At 36.4% G+C, this 21491-nt stretch overlaps 2 protein-coding genes across 2 annotated transcripts; both read left to right on the top strand.

Moving 5' to 3' along the window:
* Positions 1 to 130: 130 nt before the first annotated feature.
* On the top strand, positions 131 to 6442 carry LOC141358890 (uncharacterized). Its single transcript, XM_073860774.1, has 6 exons — positions 131 to 1328; positions 1641 to 1809; positions 3634 to 3741; positions 3966 to 4173; positions 4290 to 6223; positions 6384 to 6442. Exons 2-5 carry the CDS (start codon positions 1643 to 1645, stop codon positions 4755 to 4757), a joined length of 951 nt encoding a protein of 316 aa, XP_073716875.1. The 5' UTR covers positions 131 to 1328; positions 1641 to 1642; the 3' UTR covers positions 4758 to 6223; positions 6384 to 6442.
* Positions 6443 to 7834: 1392 nt separating this feature from the next.
* Positions 7835 to 18351, top strand: LOC141358889 (coiled-coil domain-containing protein 106-like). Its single transcript, XM_073860773.1, has 4 exons — positions 7835 to 8125; positions 8286 to 8453; positions 12244 to 12380; positions 17386 to 18351. Exons 1-4 carry the CDS (start codon positions 7996 to 7998, stop codon positions 17566 to 17568), a joined length of 618 nt encoding a protein of 205 aa, XP_073716874.1. The 5' UTR covers positions 7835 to 7995; the 3' UTR covers positions 17569 to 18351.
* Positions 18352 to 21491: the final 3140 nt, after the last annotated feature.

Here is a 21491-nt window from a genome sequence, read left to right as displayed (position 1 = left end):
ACAATGTGAAATCAGCAAAAAAATACGGGAAAACGCGTCTAAATTGGAAAAGGCTGTTGTTAGATTGTTGCTAGGTTCACTATCAAGTCCAACAAAATTTAATTTTTGCTGCTAATATTCAGTTATACTGACATTTTCGCGACCACTGCTAGAACAGACAGCCATTTGTTGAATTTGCCACTCATAGGAGAAGTGAATCAGTAGCAGTAACTTGGCATATGTCAGGGATGTAAAATTTTGGGATAAAAAAATCATATAAAAAGTACATGAAATACATTTAAATGAGTACCCTGATGTGTAATTGCAAAGTTTTGTCCGTGATTCTTCATTAAATGCAGGGTATTTGATCCAGAAACATTTTATTTATGCTGGTTAAAAGTCTCCTCACACACCCTATTAGCAATCACTATATTAAAGCGTAACTAAACCCTAACCAATTTATTTTAGTTAATGTTCTGTAAGAATGATGCTTTATTAGTGCTGTTCAATGATTTTATTAAGTTTTTTACATTTGGATATAAAGTGTTTCAATACTACATATATATGGGGTAACGTTTGAGTGCTGCCCTCTTCAGGTTGAACGGTGGCTACTGCAGTTGAATTTTTCTGTTGGATTGTGGGTCCAAAAAAATGACTCGTGACGTAAGCAGGTTCAAGATCACCACGCCCTTGTTACGATCTCACCACTCACAGTTCGTCCCCTGTATCCTTGGGATCTGCCCACTTTTCTTGCTTTTTTCAAATATTGCCAGCCCAGTTTGTGGAGTCAGGCGGTTTGTTGCATTGTTTGTATTGGTAAGGTAGGTAACTTAACGCGATAAGTTTGTATTAAGATGGATTCAGATTCTTTTTTGATAAAACATTGTTTTGTTTATGAAATTTGTGTTCGTTTACGGATTAGTGTAACGATATAACTTAGTTACTACGTCTACACAACCGAAAGTGTGCTTTAACTAATTCTGATGTAAACCAGTTGTTTATGTTGGTTATTTTGGGAATGTTATTTACTTTGTACTGTAAGTTTTTGTTACTGGTGAATGAGACATGACATGTTGACATCTGATCTGTGCGTGTTAATGTGTTTTGAACAACATAAAAGACTTTGGATGGCGATTTGAACGGAGGGTGGGGTCGTTATTTCATTGCTAGTCGGCTACCGTTAGCTTTTTCAAAATTAACGTTACATACCCTAAACATCCATTATGATGAGTCTTGTGTTCACTAATCTATCTAATCTTGTTGATTTTTGTTACAGGCTTGTGTTTCTTCTGTTTTCGGGTTTTTAGTTCCAGGACTGCATTTACTTTTTGTTGTTAACACATTTCCAGGTAAGCCAGTTTCCTTAAAGTTGATTCGAATGTAACATTATCTGATATTGTTTGACGATAATATTATACATATATAACTATTATCTACAACCTAAATTTGTTGTTTCAACATGCAAAAATTATGATTATCAATTTAAGTAAACAAACATGCACAATTTTATTTTGTTGGTCACACTCCCCATCAAAAATGTGATTCATAATGAGATGGCCTAGTGCAATTTTGAAAATGGCCAATTTTAAAGTTATGCAATGATCTACATGACATTTGATGATTACAATAATAAATGTAGGCATTATTTTTGTCTTCTATAGCCATGGGCAGGTTAATGGCAGAATTGGTCCACAAAATGGAGAAAGGAGGAAGAAAGCTGATTAAGTGGTTGCAGAAAAAAAGGCTACTTGCACCAAAGATGAAGTGCCCTGCTTGTAAGCACCACATGAAAATGGCAAAATCAGGCTCTACAAGACTTGGTTATAGGTGGTAAGTATATAAGTAAATGTGTACATGATTTGCTTAGTTGTGGAATATTGATTTCCCTTTTCATGTATTAGTGCCCACAGTTTAGATAAACAGTGTGCATGCTACATCAGTTTTTCTAATTCTGACACAATGTCATTGTATGGTGACGTATCATGATCTGTCCTTCATAAGGTTACAGATAAAGCCAAAATTATTAATTAGATGAGTGTTTAGAAGCAAGGTGTCTATAGTAAAAATATTATGCTGTGGAAGATTTTGATTGGATTGCACAAAACCAAGAAATCAACCCCCAGGATTAAGATCTGTCCATACTGGAATAACCAAACCTGTTCATTCCATTTAGAGAGAGAAACATACACACATACACACAAATAATAAATATGTATTTACAACATTGTAGTAACGGTTATGTTTGTATGCAGTATATCACTGAGTATATTTTTCCTCTAACCCCGGCAATATATAAGCAGCTAGGCTATAAGTAAGCAATAAGGTACGAGAGGCTGTGCTGTATCGTGAATAAGTAACGGCTGAAGGGCGTTGTTAGGCACAACGCGAAGCGGAGTGCCTGCAACCCCTTCAGCCGTTACTTATTCACGATACAGCACTTGCCTCGAGTACCTTATTGCTTTTATAAAACGGTTACCACACAATATTAAAGTAAAAAAAATATTAGTGCAACTTTCATGAAGTTATATCAATAAAAGCATTCCTTCCGCTAGAAAAAATAGTGCCTGTCGCGAACAACAACATGAAAGCTCAAATAAAAACAACAAACTGTTCTCAGACTTTGTCTCATTATATGTTTATCTGTTGCTAAGGGTGTTGCTAAGGGCGCAGTGATATTAAATAGAACCGTCGGGTAAAGCGGTCATAGCAGTGTTTTATTGTGAATAAAGCACACCTGTTGACCAATCAGAATCAAGGATTGGAACTAGCCGTTTTATAAAAATAATAATAAAACGGTTAGTTCCAATCCTTGATTCTGATTGGTCAATAGGTGTGCTTTATTCGCGATAAAACACGCTTCACCCAACAGTTCTGTTTATCACTGCGCCCTTAGCAACACCCTTAGCAACCACACGTATCGGTTTGTTGTTTTTATTTGAGCTTTCATGCATATTACACATTGGAACTTTGTTGTTAACAGTCAGGGACTATTTTTTCTAGTGGAAGGAATGTTTTTTTATTGATTTAACTTCATGAAAGTTGCACTAATATTTTTTTAACTTTAAGATTGTGTGGTAACCGTTTAATAAAAGCAATAAGGTACTTGAGCCAAGTGCTGTATCGTGAATACGTAACGGCTGAAGGGTGTTTCGCGTTGTGCCTGCAACCCCTTCGGCCGTTACTTATTTCACGATACAGCACAGCCTCTTGTACCTTATTGCTTACAGAAATATTATTTATGCATGCGTGTCAGACAGAACAGTGTTAGGAACAGAGAGTTGGAAATTTTGTATCTGTCAGTGGAAACTTAGTTCCTTAGTGCACAGGCAAATATTGCTCAGATTTGTCATATGTGTCTTAACATTGTGTGGCACTGTCTGTATAGATCATGATTTTGGACTTATTTAAATATTCTTTTTAATTTAAATTGTGGATTTTCACCACCATAGAGTTGATTTTTCATGAATACATACCTTATTGTCGAAAGAGATGCAGCTCATACAAGGATAGCTTATTTGTGTAATATGATATAAACATAAAACAATATAAACTCTTTGAATCCTTGTTAAGGTTTATCTAAGTTGTATGCAATATCAAATGGTATGTTTTTATTATTAATATTATTTTCACATTTTTGTTTAATGATTTCCACAGGAGGTGTCGAAGAAGCTGCCACGGGGACATTTCAAGAACCATAAAGAAGGGTTCAGTTTTTGAAGGTTCACACATGGATCTGTCAACCTGGCTCAAGATTATGCACAAGTAAGCGTTTTTTTATTTTATTTTTATGAATGGACTTCAATGCATTTTTAGCATTTTTATGTGAAACAATAGTTATATTTTTACCTTTAGAGAATTGTATACTTTAGCTCAATTTGTCTCACAACCCTCTGACACAGCACATTCATTAAATATTATTTTTAATTCAACAATCACTAGATACATTATATGCGTATGGATTAACAGTATTCATTTTGAATTGTCAGTTTTGCTCAAGGTCTCAGAAAAAGACATGTGGACATGATTGAGGAAGGGGTTATTGGAAGCAGTGCATCAATCACTAAAGTGTATGATACACTTCGCCACTGCTGCGTTACTGCCATTCAACGACTTAAGAAGAGAAAAAAGATGAGAATTGGTGGTAGACACTCTTTTGTTGTCATTGATGAAAGTAAATTCTGCCACAAAAGAAAGGTACAACACTGAATGTCAGATGATGTTGACAAGCGGGATAAAAATATTTAAAAAATAATTTTCTTCCATTAATTAATAATAACATGGCTGTTTCATTTTTATTTGACTATTTGTAGTACAACCGTGGACGATTTGGGAGAGCCTGGAGACGACAACGTACATGGGTCTTTGGATTGCTGGAGGTGAGGGCTGCACGTCGAAGACCAGTTTTGAAGTTGGTCAAAAGCCGTTCCAGAAGGCATCTGCTACCCATTATACAAAAGTATGTAAGAACTGGGAGTCAAATTCTCAGTGATAGCTGGAGAGCATACAATACCTTGCAACAGCAGGGTTACATTCACTATCAGGTGAATCACAGACGCTTCTTCGTCCATCCACAATCGGGCGCACACACACAGCACATGGAGCGTGCATGGCGCTCATATAAAGAAAATATATATCGCTACAGGGGAAACCTCACTGAACATTCATTACAAAAAAATCTTTGTCTGATTGAGTGGAACTATTGGCTTGGGAAGAATCACAGACATGGACCCATTGGCCGCTTACTTCATGACATTAAAAAGGTTTATAAATTGAAATGAGACAAAACAAGACTGGTCATAACCAGAAGACAGTTGTTCGTCCTTGTGTGATGTTTTTGTAGGGTGGCCTTTCGTTTGGACTTTAAGCCACTTCATTTAATCTTGAATCATTTAATTCTGCATGTACAAAAGAACAGGATTTTATATAAAGTGCTGTTGTCGCTTGAGCTGCTGCAGAAGGTGAACTTCTGCGTTAAGAATTAAAAATTTGATTTTATTTACTTTTCGCATTCATTATTTGTTTATTTATGTATTTCTTTTATTATAGAAGTCCAGAAATGTTATGTTTTAGGGCACTGTGTACTTTGCAAGGTTCATCTCAGTTGTCAGTTTTTTAAACATACATCACAATGTCTTGAATAAATACAAATATTGTGAGCAAACACATTTTTGCAAAACTTGAATATTGTTCATTTATTTCAGTAATTCAATTTAAAAGGTGAAACTTATATATAGACTCATTACCTGCAAAGTGAGATATTTCTAGGAATGGAAAAAATTGTATTGTAGTTGCGAGTACACCTGAGTATTATGCAATTATTCTTGCCTCAGTAAGTACCGCAAAGTGTCCTCCTTTTTGGTGTTATGGTAATGGCCACCCTGTGTTCTCGGTTGTAATCATTATACATGTACTGTACAAAACTGTACTCACCCCAGTTAAAATGTTTGGTTAGTGTTATTTCTTGTACTAATTTTTTATAACGTTGTTTTTTACTTAAAATGCCAAATTACAGTAAAGTTGTGTAAAAACCAGAAATTATGAGTGTAATTTCATACACCATACAAACCTTTAACATGACATTTGAATCCTGGCATTTGAATTGTGATGTCTACACTTGTTGTTTATAAGTATGTGAATATTGCATTCATATACAAAATGAGTAAAGTACAGTGTTACACTAGTAAATTTATAGAAATAATAAACAGGCACAAGGCATGTTAATATAATTTGCTTTGGTCTGTTTTATAGATTTTAGTCAAAGTGCAGTTACTTTTGAATACTTAAGGTCAAATAATAAACTCAGATTTAACTGGATGTTAACACTTTCTGCTTTAACCTAGAGACAGTTTTTTTCAATTGAAACTGTATTATTCCAATACATTACAATTATTTAATTTTTTGGTTTAAACTTTTTTTTAACTTTTTCAACCTAGTTTAAAACTTTTTAAACATAGTTTAAAGGTATTTAAACATTTAGGTAAAATCGTTGCCCCCTGCTGGACATTATTTGATTACATGATTAGTAGTTGGAACGAGATCATGGAAACGCCAAAAAATATAATTGCGTTGCTGCGTGAGTCACAGATTCGAGGGGTAGGTCTGCATATTTTGCGCGAAACAGTCTGGGAAAACAATGATGAGGGAAGCGATATTACGCATTTTCTCAAAGTGAGGATTCCAGGAGACCGTGGTGAGTCCGTGATCCCCGTACTCCGGCCCACAGACATCGAAGCTTTGAAAGCAGGTAAGACGTTTTCTACACGGAGTAACACGTGCGTTGCTTGCGCTTTTCATTTTTTGTGTGCTCTAATTTAGCTGGATGCAAAAATTTTTTTTTATAAAATTTACTTTGAAATAATACATTTTTAAAAGTGAGATAGACAAGTTGTGGCATGTCATTGCAGCAGAAACAGTTCGTGAGGCCATTCCGGTTGACGACAATCGGTGAGTAAAATTTTGTTAGCCTTAGCATTTCTATATCGAATGTTGTTAAGAGGTTACATTAGCAACAGCAGATAATACAGTAGTGTTTATGATATTATATTTTTTGTTGTACCACATTATTTTAATTACTAATTAGCTGTTGTATGTTGTCTACGTTACATGCAATTAACGTTACCTAAATTAGGTTGAGTTATCATGACAGCAACTGTAAAGTTGCTTACTCCAGTAAGATAAGGCCAACTGGTTAGTGATTAACTTAACAGTTTCAGTCTTTTCAGTAGATTTACGATGGGGGACAGTGCACAAGACAATCCAGAATACTCCACAGAAGGTAAACAAGATGCTAATTTACATGTATTTCCAAGAACAGTACGCAATGCCACTACTTATTGTTATTATTATTATTGTTGTTAGCTGTGTCTGAAACGGCTCCCTATCCACTATATAATGCACTATATCGGGTGTCGGCCATTTTGTAGTGGTGTCCGAAACCCCAGTGAACAACTTTATTCCCCACATTCATTCACTACTTTTTACCCACAATGTACTCTCATTCGATGTACTTTCGTTCACTCATATTTCCCATGATGCAACGGGAGACGAACGCCTAACTTGAATCAGCTGAAGGATACTGACAGTAAACACCAAACATTTAGGTTTATGGACCATTTCAAAAGATGTAAACAAGCACTTCCTGTTTCAGTTTTTTAACACTAGATAAACATTGGATAAAATAAACCAACGGAACATATAAACCTGAATTAACTGAAGTTAAACAAACATCTTAAGGGTAATGATATGTGAAATAAAAAATAACTGTCACAAACTGTAACATGAAGTGTTTCTGGACCAGTGTTGTTTACATCATTTGAAATGGTCTATACACTTGTTACTTCTTTTTGTCAGTTATTTTCTAAATTGAAAATAAACAGATGTAAAATAATTGCGTTATCTTTTATTTAAAATCTGAAACACATTTTTATTAAACAAATATTTTAAATAAACAGCAGTAAATAAATATTATAAGCAGTTGTTTTGCTCTCTTTATTATAAACTAATAGAATAAACATGACAAATGTGGATAACAGTAAGAAAGTAAACTTTACCATTTCACTGCGCAATCAATAAAGCCACATGAATCTCTGTGACAGTTCTCTGACACATGATATTTACGTCAGTGTCCGAAATTGCTCACTCATTTTCATTTGCTTCTTCCCCATATAGTGGACTCAATTGTTATTCCCCATATAGGGAATAGTGAATGATTGAACAAGGGAACGGTTTCAGACACAGCTGTTGTTTTTCGTGTGTGTGTGTGAGCGCGTGCGTGCGTGCGTGTACATTATGTAAGTCAGCTTTTGTAAACATTTGCTGCCAATATCTAATTGTGGTCAAAAGTTTAAAAAAAAAAACATTTTCCAAGTGACAAAAAAACAAATTAAGATGGAGGCTAGTCAAAGCTGGTCATTAACAGGAGCTGTTATAACCAGTTGATTCCTCCTCCCCCCAGCAGTTGCATCTGATGAGGGAAGTACTCTTGCTCCTACTGGCTCTGTTCTCTTAAAAAAACTGATGGAAGAGAAGAGTGTGTTGATGGACCAGAGAGATAAGTTGAGAACAGAGCTGAATCAGTTGATGGATTCTGCTGCTGCTGCATCTGCCCCTGCTCCATCAACTGCACCTGCCCCTACTCACAGCTACAGTAAGTTAGATTGTTGTTTTTAAACATGATGTGCTTTAAAAATATTTATATTTCAAGTTTCCCCTACATGCTTTTGTATTGGTAGTTGATTTTTTTTTTAAATACATGTAAAGAATTAGTTTAAAAGAGGTTAAAGCAGAGTACATTTATTTTCTTTTAGAGAAACCAACAAAGAAAAGGATTAGCTCCTCATCATCTTCGTTGTCCACTTCCTCCTCTTCCACATCTTCTTCAACATCTTCTTCTGAGGCAGAAAAGAAGAAGAAGAAGAAGAAGAAGAAGAAGAAGAAGACAAAAAAACCCAACGAAAGAACATTTGGGAGAAGGAGTAAGTTGAAATTATAAAATGCTACTTAGCTAAAACCCTGTCAACTTCTTCACCTGCATTCTGCAAATTTTGGACATGATTTCAATGTTTCATTTTTTGTCACTGAAAAATTGTCAAACATTAATAATTTCTCACTGTGTATTTTTCAGCAACCCCCTAATAAGCGGTTTGGAAAAATAGATGTATTGTGTTAGGGTTTCCACATTTATGCTATACTCGGGGTACCACAATGTTTTAAAGGGTTAGTTCACTTTGCTGATAATTTACTCATCCCGATGTCACCCAAGATGTACATGTCTTTCTTTCTCAGTAAGAAATTAAGGACATTTTTGAGGAACACAATCCAGGATTTTTATTCCTTTAATGAACTTCAATGGCAACCAAATATTCCAATGTTCAAAGAAGGTTCAAATGCCTGTCTCAATGCAGCTTCAAAGTCTCTACATGATCCCAGTCGAGAAATAAGGGTCTTATCCAGTGAAACAATAGGTTATTTTCACCCAAAAATTCAATTATATACTTTTTAACCACAAATGCCCATGGTGTACCATCTCTGAGATGCGCCATGCACGCGTCATCATGTTGGAAAGGTCACGCGTCACGTCATCTGTCTTAAGTTATTTGTCTATTGTACTGTGGTGTGGTGAAGTATTGAGCCCCCCCCCCCCCAGTTATTGCGTCCCACATAAGGACCCTAGTAGTATGTCTGATCTAAATCTGTTATCATGATAACGTGTAGCTAATGTGAGCTGTTTTAGGGTTACATGGTAGCTTTATGTATATTAAAATGCTATATCCCGCTGCTATGAAGGCCTACAGTTAAATCCTGATGCTGTGTGCAAGATTATGTAAAACTAAAAGAAAAATCAGTTTGTTGCCATCAAGTAATACATTATTTTATAGTGCTTTTCATAGTAGGTTTGCCTGCATCAATAGCAGATGAGAAAGTCCGCAAAATTTAAAAATACTACTGATATTGTGTCATGAACTGTAGTTTAAGGAGTTTTTCAGTCGAGAATGTAGTTGTCTGAAGCGCAAATCTGTGGTTTATTTATAAAGATACCACCTTACCTAGGGTAGTCCTCCTGATGTTTGCCGCTGGTACTGAATCATTTACCTTTTAAGCTACTTATACTGTTATACTTTTAAATTCACAATATATAACTTCAGTTATATACTATTATATGAAACATATAAGTTAAAATACATTAATGACTCGTTATAAAGTAGGTCAAATGACATATTTGATTATGTGATTTGTCTGATTTGTAAACGGGCACTAAAGCGATTACCCTTTAAACGTGCTTTGAACCAGTTGGATTGCTTGGGTCCTTTGTTTTTTTTTTTTTTAGAAAATGACACATCGCTTCGCTGGATATGACCCTTATTTCTCGACTGTGATCGTGTTGAGAGTTAGGGGCCAGTCACACCAAAAGCGCTTTAAACGCTTGCAAACGCAAGGCGCAACGCACTGCCTTTTTTTAAAAAGAGCAGTGCGACGCGGCTTTTCATATTGCTAAGCAACCACCGAGTCAGCTGTCTTGTCAATCAAATATTGAAGCGTGAGCGCTCTTTTGCTGTTAACTGTCATATTAGCAGAAACTTTAAAAAGAGGGTGCTTGCTCTGACCTTGTTTGAGGGTGATAGGTGCACAAACACGCAGGAGAGAGTGAGCGAGTGGAGTCCGGTTCTTCAAAGCAACTGTAAACTTCCCTCACAACAACGTAAGGCCCGCCTCTCCCCTGATTCGATTGGACAATGGAAGACGCGAATGACGTCAGGCGCTTCTCCGCTCTCAGCGCTCCTTCAAAAACGCGTGTGCGGCAGGCGGCAAAAAACCGCAAGGCGCTCGGCGCGCATAAACAGCGCGCAAACGCGCCCTGCCCATAGAATATCATTCAATAATCAGCAATTTATTTTTTTTAAGCGAACTAATTCTTTAAAAGCATCAAATCTGTATATATATTTGCACTTGCATACACTGCACAAACATCCTCTTACCTTTACTACTTTTTCTCAATTTGAAATATCAACTTCAAATTAATATAACTTCAGGCTCTAAATAGGTGAAAGTGAAAACAAATTCTTTGTGCCGTACTGCTTAAATTTATCCAGCAGTAGGTCTCTGAATTAGAGTGTGAAGCTTGCACTGATGGTACAAAGTAGTCTTTAAACTATTTTATTTATCTTTAAACATGTTTAGCAACACCGTGACATCTCAGACGGGCCATTTCTGCTTCCTGCTTGTCATGACTCTTAATGACTGCGTCATTAATGAACATGCACAGAACATCCTCGTTTTTGGAAGCAATACGATCAAGTGTATACATGGCTAATGTTTTCTTAAAGGCGGAGTCCACGATATTTGAAAGCCAATGTTGATATTTGAAATCACCTAAACAAACACGCCCCTACACCAATAGAATCTGGACCCTCTGTTGATAGACCCGCCCCACACATACGCAACCCGGCAAGGATGTCAGTTAGTAGACATGCTCCTTACTGCTGATTGGCTATAAGTGTGTTTTGGTAGTCGGCCCGTCTCCTTTTCCAAAGCGTTTTTCAAACATTGTGGACTCCGCCTTTAACAAATGGATAGCAAAAGGTGGTCCCACTTTATATTAAAAGTGGCTTTAAGTACTATGTACTACATCGAAAAATAAGTACAATGTACTTATTGTGTTGTTGATGTATTGTAAAACACTTTTGCTGCTAGTGAGATGTGATACAGGTAAGGTTAGGGACAGGTGTGGTGGAAAGTTATAAGGGTAGGGTCTAGAGACTTGGGGGTGGGGGCGTTTTGAACGGGCCAGAGAGAGCTTTCGAAAGACACCAGCCCCGAGTCTCTACTCAAGTGTACTTTTTTCTCTGGACTCTCTGTGATTTCAGATGCTTTGCCGCGTCGGGGTCATTGCCTCGATCGCAACGAGGTAACTTTCGAGATTGTGCGACAAAGTTTGAAAATAACGGGCAAATGTAGGAAAAACGGGGTTGTGTACTTTTGGGGGGGGGGGTTCGGTAAGGCCCCCCATGCAAATAATGGGCAAATGTACGAATAACGGCTCCGTGTCATTTGGGGGTTGTTAAGGCCCCCCATGCAATAATGGGCAAATGTACAAATAACGGCTTTGTGTCGTTGGGGGGGGGGCATGGGGACGCCTCAATACGGCACCACCTGACCCGAAGGTCTGCCCAGAGGCGGCCCATTGGGCATGAAAAATTTTGGAAGGCCGGTGCGCAGCTGACACAAACCCGCATACTTTTCCAATTACCTAACAGGCTCATGTCACGGATTCCCTAGGCATGTAAGGGTCAACTGTGTAATTGCAAATGTAATTACATAATTTAATTAAACATGCTGGTATTTTTAATATATGTACAATGTAAAACATGTATGTACACTAAGTCCATTGTTTAAAATTATTAATTTCAATGTAAGTACATATAACTTAAAGCTACTCAATATAAAGTGGGACCCAAAAGGTTTATACCACCACTTACAATCCGAATAAAATTGCGTTCATATTGATGTCATTGGGATTATTAATGGCATTTACATGGTTTTCAATCAAATTGTGGTCTTAACCCAATTACTAAAGGATTATAAAGGTCCATGTATAAATCCACTGAGTCAGTGCAAAAATGCCTAGTAGGAAATAAAACACTAATTGATAACACTGTGATATCAATGTGTATGGACTCCATAATGTTATACAGTTATCAAACAACAACACTGTGCCGAAGAGCTGATAACAGTTGTAATAATGACTGAAAATGTCTCTCTGTCTAGTGACAACCCCGGAGCAGGTTACACACCGGTACCTGCAAATTCTGACAACATTCAGAAAAACAAAGAGCATCCCTGAATCCTTAAAAAAGCACAAGGTTGACAAAACTACCTTGGCCTTAACAAATATCATTGCAGAGGTATGTATCAGTAAATATGTAATCGTAATTGTACTGTTACTGTTACACAGCTTGCTGTCATGTATAACTGCGACCACTTACTACTATTACAATGTTAATATTAGTTACACTTAGTAAAAACTAATGCGGTCTAAACTAAATTATTTTTAATAATTTTAACTATTGTAGTCCTGTAATAAATCCTCCTTAATGAAGGTGTTAATTTTTAGGTTTTTTTTCAGATCATTTTTGATATATCTTGATTTAAACTGCATAATCATATTCGTAAATTGTAGGCCTACATAGTATTGGTGTTGAATTACAGTGTTATGTTAAAGGCTTCCCTATTGTTTTTAGGGGCAGTAGAAATCTCGTTTCAGGTCCTGGGGCCCTTTATGGTGCTTTTCTATTGCATAGTACCCCACGGTTTGGGTCAGCTCACCTCACTCTGGCTTGGTTAGTTTTTCCATCGAGTTTAGTAACACTTGAGTGGGAGGGATTATAGGCCTGTAGTTATATTTGCGCTACCTACTGCTGTGACATCATACATGTGAGAGTGTCGTTGTACATTCCCATACATTAATTTATTTCTCAGTCCGCCACAAAATTAAAATTGACCACAAATAGATGTTTGCACGTTGCATTTATCACTACCTCTGTCTCACATGACAGTCGAGGCACTCCACTGAGCCTCATTTAAGTTGCATTTGCGAACGTACAACTCGAATGTGCCGCCACGAACTGCAAGTCTGGAAAAAAACTGGTTTGGGGTTCCTGCAGGGTTTCCGCGGGGTTGTAAAAAGTAGTAAAAGGTAGTAAATTAAATTATGCCAAATTAAGGCCAGTAAAAAGTAGTAAAAAGTAGTAAGCGTCATCTAACGAGGTCGTAAATTTTCGATTGCCTTTTGTAATGTTATGATGCCTGGAAATTAGTTCAAATCACCTGCATATCTGGGCAAATAATCAAAGATCTTTCGTCTCTGGGATGTAATCAAAGCCTGGAGTGGAGCCAAATCACGTTCCTCTCTCCGCTGTAAGCGTTCTGTAATCACTACGGACCAGATCCACTCCGGGTTTTCTGACTGTATCACGTAAAGCTGAGGTAAAACTTTTTCAGCTAGCATGGTCAAACTTATAATGCAGGAAGGCTCCGATGTTTTGAAGATCGATAAAGGTGTAAAAGACGATTGACTTGGCTTAGCGAAATAATGAAGATTGGCAAGCCTTTCAGTTCGTGGGATAAGAAAACCAAACAGGTAATTGCGTGTCTTTGCACAGTATGACTAACGTAAGGGGTCCTGTATTTTGGGGGTAAATGATTTCTCACGTTACTGATCATCCGCGGCACGCTTTTACATGCTATGCTGATATAGCCAGTGGCTGGTACAACGGGTTTGTTTAACTCGTGGGTAAACATCATGTGGATCCACAAGAACCAAGAGGCAGATGACATCCAAATCCTGTGAGAGCGATTGACGAGGAATCATAAGAGGAGACTGCTTCCGAAATGCTCTCGCGGTACTTTGATGTCATCCACCTGTCGGTTCTTGCAGTTGCATTTGCGTGTGGTCACAAAAACGTAACATTTGTACATATATTTAAGCACAGCAATTTAAAAACAAGTGATTTTAAGCCATTCAAACACAAACAACAGTGCGTCCGCTGTTTCTGTGTCAGAGGAGCACGCAAGCCGCGCATTCGATTCTCATTGAGCATGTGTTGTACGTATTTTTGCCGCTTTATTGGCCTTAAATAACACATATGCGTCAAAAATCCCGTCTTTGCAAATATTCTCATATAAACACGACCATTTAGGTCTTAGGAGAAAGTAAACAGCAGAAACATTGCGAATAAACTAGCAGATCAGCGCTGCCTCTATTGTAACATAATATTTTGTTGATAAATGTACAGTCCTTCAATTAACAACATTCACTATGGTTACAGACATCCTGTGCGAATTCTACACGAGTTTGACTCGAGTTACTCGTTCAGGGTTTATATTCATACATAACGTTACTGTATTAGAGCTGTGACTGTAAGCTGTTGTGTGAACAGAACAGACCCTTGATTATTTGTTTATGTGTACTGAATAACATGATATTAAAAAGTTGTATTTGTTCACATTAGTAAATGCATTATATAACAAACAAACAATGAAAAATATAGAGTATATAAGCATTAATTAATTCTTGTTTATGTCATTACAGTAATTGACGGTGGTTCATGGTGCATTCATAATGTTAACAGTTTCAACTTTGATAAAAAAATTATTAGTAAATGCTAAAATAAATACATTTACAATTAATAAATAATTAATAAAAGATTCATTAAAGGTGGTGATATTCATGTTTTCTTTTTATACAGTATAGTGAGTTATTTAGCTGTTTCGCCTTAATCTGAAATGCCCTGCAAACTACAGCTACCTATATGCCACATGAGACTTCAATATGGAATTTATGGCAAAAAATCTCCCCTTAAAATGCTATTGGTCTCGCCTACATAAAGTGTTAGGTAAAGGAATATGACTTGCCTGAAAAATATTTCAGTCAGAAGAATTTTTTCACTTTAATTCTTTTTTTGTATGTAATATATTTCAAAATCTGTGTAAATAATAGAAAGGTCGCTGATTAACACTTGCAATTCAGTGTCGTGATGGTTTTAAAAAATATTCTGAAGGTAGTAAAAAAGGTAGTAAAAAGTAGTAAATTTAACTTAAGGATTTCTGTATAAACCCTGTCCTGATTCTCAATCTGTGGATGTTTTTCATCGCTAAAAGGGAGTTTGGAAACTTACAACAACGCACAGATGACAACATGCTCAGGACCGCGTAAGCTAGCTAACACATAGGTAAAGCTAATCTTTTACATTATAGCGATGACGCTGGCAGTGACGATTCTCTCAGACAAATCAGTGATCTACAGTGTTTTCGCGTCATGTTTTGGTATCAGCACAGCTCTCTTGGAACCCCAACCGAGGTGGTACTAAAAAAAGTATTGGGTACTACGTACTGCAACCAGTGGAAAAGCTCCCAAAAGTAAGCTGACCGACCCAAACCGTGGGGTACTATGCAATGGAAAAGCGCCAAATAGGCCCTCCTGGTCTCAGGGCCCCCTGTACACACTTCCCCTTCTCAATCTAAGTATTTTGAGTTTAAAAAGCTGTTCCAATATTTAAATGTAAAAATATATTAAGTTAAAGGAATAGTCTACTCATTTTCAATATTAAAATATGTTATTACCTTAACTAAGAATTGTTGATACATCCCTCTATCATCTGTGTGCGTGCACGTAAGCGCTGGAGCGCGCTGCTACACTTCGATAACATTTAGCTTAGCCCCATTCATTCAATGGAACCATTTAGAGATAAAGTTAGAAGTGACCAAACACATCTACGTTTTTCCTATTTAAAACATGTAGTTATACGAAAAAGTTTGGTGATACAAAATAAAACGTAGCGCTTTTCTAAGCGGATTTAAAAGAGGAACTATATTTTATGGCGTAATAGCACTTTTGGGAGTACTTCGACTCGCCTGAAAAGTCCGCTCCCCTTCTCACTCTCATAATGGGAGAGGGAGGGTGTTACTGCGGCGAGTCGAAGAAAAGCGCTACGTTTTATTTTGTACCACCAAACTTGCTCGTATAACTACTCGTCTTAAATAGGAAAAACATTGATGTGTTTGGTCACTTCTAACTTTATCTCTGAGTGGTACCATTGAATGAATGGGGCTAAGCTAAATGCTGTTGAAGTGTCACAGCGCGCTCCAGCGCTTGCGTGCACGCACGCAGATGGTGGAGGGATGATTCAACGGTTCTTGGTTAAGGTAGTAACATATTTTGATGTTGAAAATGAGTAGACTATTCCTTTAAGTTAATTACATTTTTGCATTTTTAACAAGATGTTTTCTTGCAGCGTTTCACATAGTTCATTTTATGATAGAACATGGGTGTCCAATCCTGCTCCTGGAGGGCTACAGTCCTGCAGAGTTTTGCTCCAACCCTAGTAACACACAACTGAAAGTCTTCAGGATTACTTTGAAAATTATGTGTTTTATCATAAATCAGATTAAATGATTGCTTAGTAATGGAGCTAAACCGTGCAGGACAGTGGACCTCAAGGGATTGAGTTGCCCACCCCTGAGGTATATATCTATCTATCTAATTATTTATTTTTGTTTATTTGAAGTTTACATTCCTAACCTGAATACAGAGAAAGCATTTTGTAACACTTAACATATTAAAGTTTAGGGCTGGGTATTGTTAGGAATTTCACAATTCGATTCAATTTCGATTCTTGAGGCTTCGATTCGATTCAATTCAATATTGAATTACTTGCTTTGATATCGATTCAATAATAAGTAAATACACAAGCAATTAAGTACCTGAGTATATTTTTAAATAATGTGTGTAGTATTACTAATGTTTGATCACGTTGATGGTGAAGGCTTGAAAGAAGTGCTGCTGTTTGCCATCTTTGATCTTTCTGTTTTGATAAAGCGCGTCTTGTACAACCCTGAATGCTCTCACTAGAGTGTTGCCACTTGCCGGGGGGGCTGAATCGATTCATAGGATTTGATGAATCGATATTGAATTGAGAAACAAATAATTGCAATGCATTGATGAATCGATATTTTTACCCAGCCCTATTAAAGTTAAATAAAAATGTAATAAAAATAAAAAGCAAAGCTTTATCACAGCTTAATCCATCTGTATTAAACATTTTATTTCAGTCTTTTGACTCATTTCTGCATTATGGTAACATCCGTACCTGTGTGTGTGTGTGTGTGTGTGTGTCTGCCTGTCTGTCTGTCTGTCTGTCTGTCTGTCTGTCTGTCTTGCACTCTTGATGCTTTAGAGTTTCACCCATTCATTCATGCTGTGTACTTATCGTGGCTGATTTGTGAATTGTACACTCACAAAAACATTTTTTTTCCATATTTTGCCTTTTTATTTCCTATTATTGTACTAAGTTTTTTCTTTTTTGACATTCTGCTAAATATCTAAATATTTCTCTCTTTGTGTGATTACAGGTGGCAATTGCATCAGATGGAGAGGACTTCACAGTGCCTCCCTATACTGCAGGGACAACCTTGCAGTCATATGCAAAAGATTTGCTGAAATTTCTTTCATCCTGCCCCCAGCTGAAGTCAAAAATTGAAAAAATGAAGGCAGCAAACAAGCTGTTGCCTATAAAAAACAAATTTAGGGGTTAATTATTTTCAAATAATTAAATTGATGTTCTTTTGTTAAATTGTTCATTCATCGTTAGTTGTTTTTACAGTTTCTTGTTATTCTTTTAAAATTGTTAGTATTTAATATGTTACAGTTTGGATAAATATTTTTGTTTTAAATAAACTTGTTTTGGGTTCAATTAAGGTGTTTCTACTATGCTTTTAAATTTGTAATTTAGTTCTTTGTTGATAACTTTGGCTGAAATTAGGTTTATCTACACCAGTACTCTAATATTTAATTTACCCTATAACTACACAGAACAAAGGGGTAACAAATGCCACTTTAATTTACAGCCCCGCAGATGTCGTACTTACTCTGTAACTATGTGAAACAAAGGCGTAACAAGTGCCACTTTAATTTACAGCCCGCAGTTGTCTTACTTACTCTGTAACTACGTGAAACAAAGGCGTAACAAGTGCCACTTTAATTTACAGCCCGCAGTTGTTGTACTTACTCTGTAACTACCTGAAACAAAGGCGTAACAAGTGCCACTTTAATTTACAGCCCGCAGTTGTCGTACTTACTCTGTAACTACAGGAAACAAAGGCGTAAAAAGTGCCACTTTAATTTACAGCCCGCAGATGTCGTATTTACTCTGTAACTACCTGAAACAAAGGGGTAACAAGTGCCACTTTAATTTACAGCCCGCAGATGTCTTACTTACTCTGTAACTACCTGAAACAAAGGCGTAACAAGTGCCACTTTAATTTACAGCCCGCAGTTGTTGTACTTACTCTGTAACTACCTGAAACAAAGGCGTAACAAGTGCCACTTTAATTTACAGCCCGCAGTTGTCGTACTTACTCTGTAACTACAGGAAACAAAGGCGTAAAAAGTGCCACTTTAATTTACAGCCCGCAGATGTCGTATTTACTCTGTAACTACCTGAAACAAAGGGGTAACAAGTGCCACTTTAATTTACAGCCCGCAGATGTCTTACTTACTCTGTAACTGCCTGAAACAAAAGCGTAACAAGTGCCACTTTAATTTACAGCCCGCAGATGTTGTATTTACTCTGTAACTACCTGAAACAAAGGCCTAACAAGTGCCACTTTAATTTACAGCCCGCAGATGTCTTACTTACTCTGTAACTACCTGAAACAAAGGTGTAACAAGTGCCACTTTAATTTACAGCCCGCAGATGCTGTTCTTACTCTGTAACTACGTGAAACAAAGGGGTAACAAGTGCCACTTTAATTTACAGCCCGCAGATGCCGTATTTACTATGTAACTACATGAAACAAGGGGGTAACAAGTTTGACTTAGACTGTAACAACACAAAATATTGTATATTTACACAGTAACTACAGAAAATAGTTCTATTTTTGCTTGCTTTGCTTTCACTATAGTTGCCTTGCCTATTTTTAATTTTGCTTGATGACCCAAAAAATTTCTGTACTCTTTTTCTTAAGGTAAGTAACCTTTGTAATATTAAAAATATAGGAATTTATAACTTCGTCACAATCCCCATTTCCATACTCTACCATCTGCATTACTGATAGTAATCACAGACTATTGTCACAGCTGTTTATTCAATACAGTGGGGTTAAAGGTTTGGTCTTCTGATTGGTCAGTTTAAATGTATCATGTTAGGTTTAGTCACATGGTCAAGGGATAGAGAATAAAGGTCTTGGTTTTCATGAGCTCTGGGCTTTTGCTTGCTGCCCTCTGCTTTTCTTCTTTACCTGAGTTCTTGAGTTTAGGCCATTAGGCCAAGATTTCGGTTCTTAATGGTGATTCTCTTTCTTCTAAACTTTCTTTCTCTGTTCTCTATCTTATCAGGTAATATCTCACATACATTGGAAACAGTTAATTGTTTGTATTAAGTACCATTTCATGCATTTATAGTGTAATCATTTCAATTGTTACTTTAAGTAAGTACTGTTACTAAACCTTTTCATTTACAAATCTGTTGTTTAGTTTTGATTTAGTGTTAATACTTAAATGCTACATATTGCAATTCAATATATTTATATTCTAGCAATGCTCTCCCACATATCTTGCTATTATAACTGCACTTATTTCCGTCATTAGTAGGTTGCAGAAGGGTGATAATTGACCAGAAATAAACAGTTTTATAATATCTTGCTGTTTTAACATTTCTCAGTCATTTCGGCGTTCCTACAGACTGAAACACTGTAGTGAATCCACCCTTACACCTTTATTGAAAATTCTAAATAAATTGTATTGTACTAATAAATAGCATTACACTTTAACTGAATTTCAAGTTTTCTTGTTCAGTAATCTCCATCATCATGCATCATGAAATTATAAAATATGGTACCCCGTGGTTAAAAAAATACTAAGCCTAAATATATTTTATTACCTATATTATTTCAAAAATATATGTGGTGTATGACTATGATTGAATGAAGACCCAGCGTACGTTACAACCATCTCAGAGGTATCTTCTGAATCAGCGCAGTTTGTGGAATCCATGTGAAAGCAGATGACGCCAGTGTGATCACCACGCACCAGCTATATGTGGAGAGGAGTGTGATCGAGCCAATTCAGTGAATGTGTTTTCTCGCTAAATTACTCTCAAACATAAAATTGTTTTGCAAGTAGCTTACGCCATATCACGTAAGCCTAATATTTGAATCGTTAGCCAGAGGTTACTTACTGTATAAATAATTTGCAATTTCCCACGTCTTTAGCATAATATGTAATATTACATAATGCCATGTAATATTAAAATAATTAGCCCTTAGTTATAACATACTTACTGCATATATTATTTGTATTTTTACTGGTTGTTACCCCTTTGTTCCCCAAATATTATAAATTGTTCCCTTATAATTACACGTATGCACTTCATAAGTAAACTATAATTACAGAAATGTATGCTGTAAATTCGCTGTACTTACGCAGTACTTTACTGCATATATCCTGGTTTTTACCCCTTTATTCCCCAAATATTATAAATTGATCCCTCATAATTACACGTATGCACTTCATAAGTAAACTATAATTACAGAAATGTATGCTGTAAATTCGCTGTACTTACGCAGTACTTCACTGCATATATCCTGGTTGTTACCCCTTTATTCCCCAAATATTATAAATTGTTCCCTTATAATTACACATACCTACTTCATAAGTACACTATAATTACAGAAACATACGCTGTAAATTCGCTGTACTTACGCAGTACTTTACTGCATATATCCTGGTTGTTACTCCTTTATTCCATAAATATTATAAATTGATCCCTTATAATTACATGTATGTACTTCATAAGTAAACTATAATTACAGAAATGTATGCTGTAAATTCGCTGTACTTACGCAGTACTTTACTGCATATATCCTGGTTGTAACCCCTTTATTCACCAAATATTATAAATTGTTCCCTTATAATTGCACATACCTACTTCATAAGTAAACTATAATTACAGAAATGTATGCTGTAAATTCGCTGTACTTACGCAGTACTTTACTGCATATATCCTGGTTGTAACCCCTTTATTCACCAAATATTATAAATTGTTCCCTTATAATTACACATACCTACTTCATAAGTACACTATAATTACAGAAACATACGCTGTAAATTCGCTGTACTTACGCAGTACTTTCCGGGCTGTAATCTAAAGCGTTACCGGTTAATCTCATATGGAACAAAGGCCATAGCCCCAGCACACCTAGAAGGCATAAGTAAAGCACCATTGCCACAAAAAGTAGGACAGATGATGACTTTTTTGGGCATGACAGGTTTCAATGCTGATTGGATAGAAGATTATGCAATCAGAACAGCACCATTGAGAGACATTATGAAACAGGCTGGGCTACAAAATCTTAGTGCTCCCTTAAAGTGGACTACAGATGCATTAGCAGCCTTTGAGTCAATTAAACAGGAGCTTCAAAAAGCACCAGCTTTAAGTACACCTGATTATACTAAACCC

Source organism: Misgurnus anguillicaudatus, chromosome 22, assembly GCF_027580225.2.
Source record: "Misgurnus anguillicaudatus chromosome 22, ASM2758022v2, whole genome shotgun sequence".
NCBI lineage: Eukaryota > Metazoa > Chordata > Actinopteri > Cypriniformes > Cobitidae > Misgurnus > Misgurnus anguillicaudatus.
Note: the sequence above shows the minus strand (reverse complement) of the source record. Positions and strands in the feature narration are given on the sequence as shown.